At 58.4% G+C, this 10,338-nt stretch overlaps 1 protein-coding gene across 3 annotated transcripts in view; it reads left to right on the forward strand.

Annotated features, from left to right (window-relative positions):
• FOXP4 (forkhead box P4) overlaps positions 1-4,439 on the forward strand; it is a 29,424-nt gene extending 24,985 nt beyond the window's left edge. For all 3 annotated transcript variants that reach the window (XM_021377152.1, XM_021377153.1, XM_021377154.1), the window contains one exon: positions 25-4,439. In XM_021377152.1, coding sequence (XP_021232827.1) covers positions 25-172 — 148 coding nt within the window. In that variant the 3' untranslated portion in view covers positions 173-4,439. The remainder of the gene's footprint in view (positions 1-24) is intronic.

Genomic DNA, 10,338 nt, shown 5'->3' on the forward strand with positions numbered 1-10,338 from the left:
TCAGCCCCGCTCTCCCCCCTGCAGCAGCCACCCCGTGCACGTGAAGGAGGAACCAGCCGAGGCCGAGGATGACAGCAGGCCCGTCTCACTGCTGGCCACCGCCACCCAGAATGTGACAATTCCTGACGACAGGGACCTGGAGGAGGAGCTGCCGGTGGAAGACTTGTCCTAAGGACCCCGAGCGCTGCCCGCGCTCCGGCTGCAGACGAACCCCAGCTCCTGCCTCCCCAAGGTGACCTCTGGCGCTAACCCGTTTCTTCAAGGCACTTCCACAAAGCAGAAGGGTTTCCTCGGGGCACCCGTCCTGCTCCCCACTGCCCGGTGACTGGCGGGTCCCTGGCGCCGGGGATGTGCGACGAAACAAGAAACAAACCCCCCCAGGGCTGAACGTTGTCCCCCCTCCTCCCTTGGTTAGTAACTGGTGAACGAGGATGGTAGATTGTTTCTGTCCGAAGTTGTCCCTCCTTTCTTCCCCACACCCACACTCCAAGGAGGGCTCCTCCATCCCCTCGTCACACACTGTGTGGCTGTGGGCTCCCTCCAAGACGTGGCTCCAGGATGTCCCCAGCCCCCAGCAGCCGCCCCAGGGAGGCAGGATCCCACTGCCGAGCCTCCTCCCAGCGGGTTTTGCACTACAAGGACCTGCGGCCCCTTCCCACGTGCTGCTTCCATCCAGCTTTGGGGGAAGAAACCACAGAAACAGGGCCGAGACCTGTGCTGCAGCCTCGCACCACCATCCTGCGCCTTTTGGGACCCTGTGTGCCTGCGCGGCCCCGATGTCACCACCACTGGTGCCACCCACCCCTGCACGCCATCCTCCAGTCCCCACCACCATCAGGCTGGTGGCATCCAGGTGGCGATGACTGGCTGGGCACTGAGGACAAAGCTCTGGCTGCATCTCAGCGTTGGGTGCAGTGGGTGATGGCTCTTGCAGCCCGACCCGTGGAAGGTTGGGAGGGGAAGAAGCTCGTTGCCCTCTGCGCACCTGGGTCCTGCCCTGTGGATGGGACGGGCTCTGGGTCCCGCAGGAGCCACAGAGGAGGCTGGCATGTGGAGTCCCACCAGCAGAACCCTGCCCGGGGCTCTGGCACTGCCATCCACACTGGGGTGGGATGGCCTCGGCCCCAAGCCATGCCTGCTGGAGCCGGGCTCTCTGTACCCCATTTCACCTTTGTTCCGTCCTCCCCTTGTGTGCGTCGCGCATCTGCATCCAGATGGGAAGATACCAAAAGATGTCTCGAGACAGCAGGTCCGTAGTTCAGGTGAACAGATGGTATTGATGCCAAAAAGAAATATTAATAATAACGAGAACGACACAACCAAACACCCCTCTTCTCCCTGCGCTTTCTTTCTCTGGTGGCATTGGTGGTACCCTGGGCTCCCCATGGCCCAGGCTGCTCTCGGGGACCAGCACCTCCCCCTCCTGTCCTGGGGGTGTATCAGAGAGGATGTGCCACTTGGTGCTGCCTGGCTGCAGTGTTTCTCTAGGGTCAGACCTTCTTCCTCTGCTACAGGGCACTGGGGTGGGAGTTGGAGCCCCTCTCCAGCGCAGTGGGGCTGCGTGGGGCACCTTGTGGGTCTGCTGCCCCCAGGGCTGCGTTTTGTGCTGAAAACGGGACACACACTGTGGGGCACAGGCAGGGTGTCCCCGGGTAAGCACTATTTTGTACCCATGTGTCACCACTGCAATGTCTCCACGGTGCTGGTGACCCCACAGCACATATCCCCTAATTGAGGTCACCACGACACCTCCTGTGTCTGCCCGCTGCATCCTCAACACCAGCAGGCTGCAGAGATGGGGCTCCCACGAGGCCGAGCAACCCCCCCATTACTTGCGGGGGTTCCCCCCGTGAAGCCATCCAAGCGAAGCTCACCCTGGTGGGGGGTCACCAGCATCCCCCGTACGCCCCCCAAAAAACCCAGCAAACCAAACCAAGATACGGTCGGAAGATCCCGCTGCGCAGCTCGCCGTGCCGGGCGGAGCAGGAAGCGCTGCCGAGCTCTCCGTGCCGCTCTCGCTAGGTGTCCCCACTCGCCCCGCGTTCCGCCGCGCTCGCTCCATCGCCGCTGCCCCCGTCGCAGGCGCACAACCAGAGCGCAGCGCCGAGCTCCCCCCGCCAGCCCCACCACAGGAGGCGAAGGGGTTATTCCCTCCCCCCAGCCCCCAACTACAGCTTTATTATTTTTAATGGTTTTCTGGGGGGGGAGGATCTTTTTAAGTTATTGTTTGAAACGAGTTTACAGCTCCACGTGGAGGTGTGGATGAAGGTTGGCCGGTGCCACGAGCTGCTGCCTTCCTGCACTGCGGGGGGGTGCGGGGAGGGAGTATGGGGAGCTGTGTACCGTGTTGGAGCCCCCCCACCCCCACCTGCACCCACTGTAGTTCTGTTGCCCCTCAGCATCCATCCAGGCTTCATTTTTATTCTTCCAACTTAGGGAGATTTCTTCCCCTTCATCCATACAAGTGCTGGCAGTGCTTCCCCCCCTCTCCCCTCCCCCAACCCTTCTGTGCGCTTTGCTGGACCTTTTGGCATCGCTGCTTTAGGGGATGTGGGGAGCTCTGGGGTCCCGAGCTGAGCAGCCTCCCATGCCCTCCCAACTCAATGGGGCAGTGTGGCTGTGGGGTGCCAGGCAGGAGCAGGAGTCCCCAAGCACAGGGTACCCCCAGCCAGCAAAGCCTGCTTTCCTCACATGCTTTGGGGTCCTGGGAACCCCAATGGCTTCAGGGAGGGTGCGATGTGCCCTCTTACTGTTCTTCCCACTGAGGGTACATTGCATTCCGGGGGGTGCGGGCACAGCTGGTGGCACCTGGTGGCTCTGGTCACACTTTGCTGATGTCTCTAGCCCTGCATCCATCTGCCCGTGCGCTCTGCACGGCTCCCACCGCTCCTCTCCTCGGGGCTGTGCGTTTCCATAGCTGCTCCCTTCTCTCTTCTTCTCTTCCCGACTTCCCTCTTAGGATTTCATCTTTTCAGCAGCTCTTCCAACGCCATTTTCCTGCACTGGGCTGAGCGAAAGCGTGCGCAGCACGGGCACGCAGCACACCGGCACCTGCACACCCACTGCGCTCCCCCCTTGGGCTGTGCTTCGTGATGCTTCGGCCTTTCCAGCGGTACAGTCCCCCCAACCCCACCCCCCAGAGTCTCAGTGAGGTCCCCCTCCTGCACCTCCCCAACCCCTCCTCGCTGTGTGCCCTATAGGTTGTCAGCCGCAATCCTGGCTCGCGAGAGCACCATATATATATATTATATATATATAAGTAAATATATAAATATAAATGAATTTTTTTAAAAAAACAAAAACAAAAACAAAAACATGCACAGGTTTGGGACGTCCCATGGCTCCGAGCCGTGCCTCCCCCCCAGCCAAAGCGGGATCGTGGTGGGGGGATGCGGGTGCCATGCATTGCCCTGATGCTCTCAGGGCTGAGCGGCCCCATCCCACACCCTGCTCCCCTGCAGGTACGGACCCCCCCGCCCTGGGTGCGTGTTTCCTTTTCTGCCCGTTGGGATTTGTACAGAATTCCACGTCTTACCTCAAACACACGCCCGGTGCAGGGGGGGGGGGGGAAGAATCGAGGACCAAACGCGGCGCGTGGCGGAGCCCCTATGTCTGTATATACGGAGATATATATATACTGGTTGGAAACCCACTACCACGAACTGTTCTCTTGCGTTGGGATTTTTGTTCTGCTCGCGGCGGGGGCACCTCCCGTGGGCAAAGGCGTTGCTCTGCTATCTCTCACTGATGTCCTGAAGGATGTACTCTGTTTTCAATGTTGTTTTATTTTTTTTTTATTATTATTATTATTATTTTTAACGCTGATTCATTTCGTGCGGAATCGGTGGAGTGGGGGTGAGGAGGAGCCCAGCGCGGGGGCAGCGCTGGGTGCCGGGGTGGGGACAGCAGCAGCCCAAACTGCATTAAACCAAAGGGTTTCTGTGCTTTGTTTACATGACTGTCCCGTGTTGCCGCCCAGGAGAAAGTCCCCACATTTGGGTTTTTGTCCTGGAAACACTGTGGGAGGTGGGGAATGGGATGGAGCTGGGCAATGGGGACCCCCCCACACCCCAGCGCTGGGCTGAGAGCCCCTCACGGTGCGGCCCTGAGGGGTGGGGGGGTGGGGGATGGGAGCATCGCCCACCAACACTTCTCCTTTTTTTCCCCATATTTTTTCCCCCTTGTTGCCAGGTGGGGCGGTGACCCTGGGGAGGGGCCGGAGGGAGGTGGACGGGGGGGGACATGTACAAAGCCCCTTCCACGCCGCCGCATCCCTCGTGCTGTATAAAGGAAATAGCGTTGCTGTGTATTTGTACTCCAACCTTCCGTGTGTCTGCTTTGGCAGACGGTAAACCCTTGTACAGTAGGTCTAGCTGCATGTAATCTGTATGGACAATGGCATTATAAAATGCAATAAAATAAATTACCTATCATCCGCAGTGCTGGCTGCTTCGTTGCAGTTGTGGGTAAATGCAGCCTTTGTAGGCTCTTCCAGCACCACTATGGAACCCACGTGAGCCAAAGTTCCCATTCTGGTGGGGCTGCTGGGCGGGGGTCTCATCCTGCTGGCGTTGCAGCAGCCCCCATATCCACGGGCGCTGGCAGCTGTGCAATTGTTGTCAGCTGCCAAGAAGGGAGGAATTTTTGGTTCCCAGCACAAGTCGGCACTGGAGAGCTGTGTTGACAGTGGGAGCCAAGAGGCGCTCAGTTTCACTGCGGGTTCAGCCCTCTGCGGTGGGGTTGGATGGGGTGGAATGGCGTGGAATGAGATGACATGGCATGGTGTAGATGGGATGGCATTGCATGGCGTGACACAATGTACATGGTCTGGAATGGCATGAAATGAGATAGTGTGGAGTGAGACGGCATGACATGACATGATAAAGATGGGATGGCAGGGGATGGGATGGCATGGGATGGTGTAGATGGGATGGCATGGGATGGTGTAGATGGGATGGCATGGGATGGTGAAGATGGGATGGCATGGGATGGTGAAGATGGGATGGCATGGGATGGTGAAGATGGGATGGGGTGACATGGGATGGGATGACATGGCATAGTGTAGATGGGATGGCATGGCATGGCATGGCATGGCATGGCATGGCATGGCATGGCATGGGATGGCATGGCATGGAATGAGATGGGATGGGAGGGCATGGAATGGCATGACATGGGGCAGCAGCGGCCCCAGGAAAGGCATAGTGGCAGTTCCAACTGGAGTGTCCCCCCTCATCCTCACCCCCCTCCCCCCCCTACCAGCAGCCCCTGCTCCATCCTGCTGCACAGGGTTTTTCCAGAGATTGGCACAAAGGTTTCTGGCTGTTTGCTGGAGTTAGCTAGCAGTAGATCTGCCAGTACAAAAAATAAAAATAAAAATAATTAAGTTAACAATCAGTACGTTAGAGAGTTGGCCCTTGGGGAACCCTTCTCCTACTCCTCTTCTAAAAAAAAATAAAGTTCCACAGTGCAGCATCCTCACCAGCATGTTCCATAGCCCTGGGCCTGGGGACAGGAATGGGGACAAGGATGAGAATGGGGATGAGGATGGGGAGGGGGACGGAGATGAGGATGGGGGATGGAGACAAGGATGTGGATGGAGATGAGGACAGGGATGATGCCAGGGATGAGGACAAGGATGGAGCAGATTTCAACTGCTGCAGAAGCCCCCAGCCAGCTTGCAGCCCCCCCATTTCGCAGCCCCCCACTTCACAGCCCAGCTCAGTGGCTCACTCCCATCTGTGTCTAGACCCTGCCAATATTAATAGACTGTTATATCCCCTTTCCCTCCACTGCTCTGTCTCGGCCAAACTTTCTTAATCTTTTTTCCAGTGGCCATTTTCCAAGGCTCCCTGACCCGCAGCCAGCTCGCCCGTGAGTTCCTGGGGTGCACCGAGCACATCTGTGCCAGCAGCGTGCTGCCAGCCCTGGCCCTGAGCACCCTTGGGTGCAAGAGCCACGAGGGACCCCTCCCCACCCCCACGTCCTGCATCACAGGGTGGGTGCAGGGCTGGGGCGGGTCTGGGGGCTGCACGTGCCTCTGATCGATTTAACACTTGGAGAAGGAGCTCAGAGCTTTCCAACTAGAGATTATTTTTCCTTTTTTCTTTTGTTTTGTTTTTCTCTGCTAGGGACGTGCAAGCTCGGTTTGATTGCTAAACCAGTGCATGGCTGCGGGAGGAGACTGGGACTGGGGACACCCGGGACACCCAGCCCACCCTTCCCAGCGTCCTTTCCGTCTGGGTGCTGCTGTGCCCCACATCCACCTCCATGTTTGGCCCTAAAGCATAGCCCTGAGTGGGGTTTGCTGCAGACAGCAGAACCCCGTGCGTGGACATGACACTGCTCTGGGATGTGCCATGGGTGAGTGGTGGCCCTGGGGTGAGGACTGAGCTCCTGCTGTACTCAGTGCACCCTTATTAGGGTCATCCCCATGCGGGTCCTTGTGGACATTCAGCTAAAAGGTTTCACTGCTGGTAAAAAAGGCACCAGGGTGAGCACAGCTTTCAAATAGTTAAATAGGGAAAGAAAAAAAAAAAAAAAGGATGATTTTGGTTGTTTTATTGTCAGTTTGTATGTTTGTTTCTAAAATGAGAATTAAGGAATTGCAGCAGCTGTGCTCTGGGGGGGATGTGACCAAAGGAGCAGTGATGGGTTTGCTCTGTGCTTTCCTCACCCTCGTGGTGGTTACACTCCAGCAGTCCCTTCACGTGCCAGGACCATAACCCTAACCCTAGCTGTAATCCTAATCCTAAACCTAACACTAACCAAGACCCTAACCCTAACCTTGACCCCAACCCTAACCCAGACCCTAACCGTAACTCTAACCCTATCCCTGACCATAACCCTAACCCTAATGACCCTGACATTCACTCTGACCTTAACCATAACCCTAATAACCCTAACACTAACCCTAAACCTGACCCTACACTTGACCCTAATCCTAACTTTAACTGTAACCCTTACCACAACTCTAGCCACAATCCTGACCATAACCCTAACCTCACCCTAACCCTGACCCTAACACTGACCATAACCAAAACCCAAACACTAACACTAAAACTAACACTGACCCTTACCCTCACCTAAAACTTAACCCTGACCCTAACCCTAATAACCCCAGCCCTAACCCCAACCCACCCCCATGGCAAGGTGTGGCAGAATGCCCACGGGAGCAGCCCACGAGCTCTACCTGCCCACAGCCCCTTCGTTTTCCTGTGCCCCATGGACAGCGCTGTGTTCTCACGCTCAGCACACTGCCAGCAGCACCATGAGTCCCTGGAGCTGGGGGGTCACCGGGGGGGGGGGCACGGGGCTTTACTCCAGCACTGCTTTGTGTGGGCTGGGGTGAGGCTGCAGCCCCCTGCCTGCGGGATGGGGAACAATGGGGGTTTGTTGGGGAGCGGGGTGTGATCTGTCAAAGCGGGGGCTGTGGGGAGCACAGGCAACCAGAGCAGCGAGACCCCCCCTCTGTGAGCCCCCCAGCACTGTCCCCGGGGGGGGGGGAGCGCAGTGCAGAAGGGAAGCCTTTAATTTTTCCATCTTCAAAAGATGAACGTTCGTGGGGCCCTTTCGCTGCTTTTTTTTTTTTTTTAAGTTTAAATGTCCGTTTCCTATTTATTTATTATTATTTTTTTTTAACATTATTTACAGAAATAGCTCGTGACTCATCAAAAACCTTCGAACAGAAAACCTCAAACAGTGGGGTCATTCACTGGGAACCCGGCGAGCGCGCTCCCCTCCTCCCCCCGCCCCGCTCTGCACACAAGGCTTTCGGGCGGTTACTTTGCTCGGGGATTTTGTGTGCGCCCAGCGCCTGTAACCATGCAGACGGAGCAGGGGGTTATGGCCGGGGCCCTACGCAAACAAGGCTCCGTCTGCACAGCCCGGCTCTGTGGAAATACAGCCCCATTCATGGCAGGGCCGGTGTGCGCTGCGGCCCGGGCTTGGGGTTTTTCCTGCTGTTTTCGGATTGCAAGCGTTTTCTTTTTGGTGTTTATTTTTTCTTTAGAAACTGCAAAGAGCGCGGGGCGGGATGGGCGCCCGCGGGTGTTGCAAAACTCACTTTAAACTGCAAAGCTGGGGCTTTGTGCGGAGCCCGTCCTGAGCCTGAAGCCAGGGGTTGGCTTCCAGCCCCTTTAAATCCCAACTGCCTATCCCCACCCCATTATCCGTCGCGCCCCGATGCCCATCTCCACTCTATTATCCAACCCATCCCTATTGCCCATCCCATTCCTTTGCCCATCCCCGCTCCGCTGCCCATCCCGCTCCGGGTCTGGGTTTGGGGTCGCGAAGCAGCGGGGCCGGGTGGGCGCTGCGGGTCATGGGGCCTTGGCTTTGGCCATGTGATCCCGGCACAGCGGCTGCCGTGAGCTCCTATGAATGTGGGTCAGTGAAGTCCCACACCCACACCAATGGCCTCATTTCCCAAAACTCATTGCACTCCCACAGTGCTCGGGGCGTAGCAGGGCCAGGTTATGCTCACTGCAGGACCCACTTTGAACAGCACAGTGCCCGCACACCTCCTCCTGTTGGTGCAGCACAATGCCAGAACTGCTCAAGGGACGCTTTCTTTACAGGGGACACCACTTGGTTTTATGGAGAACGCTCCCATCAGCGTGCTGGGTGCTCCGCATTGCTGAGTAATTGGTAACCCGCAGCAGAGAACTGCCCGGACTTGTTTGCACACCGTCCTGCTCTGCTGCATCCGCTGCGGCAGGGACAGCCCCATCCCTCTCCTCAGGGCTCCCCATGCAGGGACAGGGCCCTGGGGCTGCCATACCTGGGGTCACACTGCACCGCAGCCCCACAGCAAGGAAGGGTTTGGGCCCTTTGCTTGGCGCGAGCTGACGGATGCTGGTGGTGATGTTCTGGAGCCATCCCTGTGACACAGCACGTGCAGGAGAGGAAGAGAAAGGCTGGGGCCGGGCCACCGTGGGCTCGTGCTTGCCAAAATCCCCCCTGAATGAACGTGGACTGCAACTTCAGCACCCCATTAGGAGGAGGCAGTGCAGAAGTGCTGGGGTGGAGCAGGAAGGCACGGCAGCCCAGTGCTCACCATCGCTGGGGCAGCGCGGAGATGGGATGCGCCCTGCCCAGGCTCACAGGGAGTCCCGGGGCACCAGGAGCAGGTACCGGGCAGCACTGTGCCTTGTGGCAAAAGGATCTGGGTGGCGGAAGAGGGGAGGCTGCAGAGCTGTTTGTGCATGGTCAGATCCTAGTTTTGGTTTGGGGGTCACTCTTTTCATTTGGAGGGGGAGAGATGCCCACACTGAGGCTCTGAGGGATTGCAGCATGGCCACGGTGCTGAGATCGGTAAAGCCCCGTCCCCTGTGCCCTCTCATACCAACCCCGTGCCCCGAGGTCCTGCTGATGGCACAGCGCTGAGCACGGGGCACATGAGCCATGGAATCGGGGCCATGGTTCTGCATCCTCAGAGGAGTTTCAAGGCAGTGCTGTCCCGTCCTGCTGCAGCTCCATGCGCTGTGGGCCCCAGTGCTGCGCACCCCATTCCTCCTGAGCCATAGGAGCGCAGTGGGGAGATCTCGAGCAACAACTCAGCCTCGCCAGGGCTCATTTATTTCCACGGGTTATCAGGCTGAGCTGTCAGCACGGAGCGTGGGGGGAGTGCTGCTCTGCAGCCCCGTGGCTGAGCCCAGCACGTGGCACGGCATCACCGCCACACTCCTCATATCCCAGGCTGCTCCCCGTGGATGCCAGAGCTGCTGCCCCTGGCATCAAGCACCTCTGTCCAGCAGCCTGCCCTGTGCAGGTGCCAGGTAAACAGGGAGGAATGTGCGTGGTGGTGTGTGGGGCTGGCGTGGCCGTGACTCACTGACACCCCATGGCCCCACAACACCACGAGCACGCCCGGACCCGTGCTGGGTGCTGCCCTAAGGGACATTTCGGCAAGCTCCGGGTGATGGAAAGGCTCTGGCCACTGTTCTCTGGCAACCATGGGGTGATGGCAGCAGAGGAGGGGGACAGGGGGGTCACCAGCTCCAGCAGTGGGTTCGGATCCTGGGGGCCATTGTTCTGTGCTGCAAAAATGGAGCGCTGCAAACAGAGTGGAGTGATCCAAAGGAAGTTTCGTGAACCGCCCCCCCGGGGCAGGGAAGGCATCCCCAGCTCTTGGCTGCTTGCTCAGCAGCAGCCGAGCTCCGGAGGGATTACAGCAAAAGCGTACCCCCAGCGTTGTGCGAGAGGATGGCTCCCCGCGGGGGCACAGCAGCAAGCCCGGCGGAGAAAGGGCTGCACCCCACGCACAAACACACACGCGGGGAACGCGCCCCGGCGCTGAGCCGCTGCGTGCGGGGGGGGGGTGAGGGGGAGAACTCGGAC

Source organism: Numida meleagris, chromosome 25 (genome assembly GCF_002078875.1).
Source record: "Numida meleagris isolate 19003 breed g44 Domestic line chromosome 25, NumMel1.0, whole genome shotgun sequence".
NCBI classification, from domain to species: Eukaryota; Metazoa; Chordata; class Aves; order Galliformes; family Numididae; genus Numida; species Numida meleagris.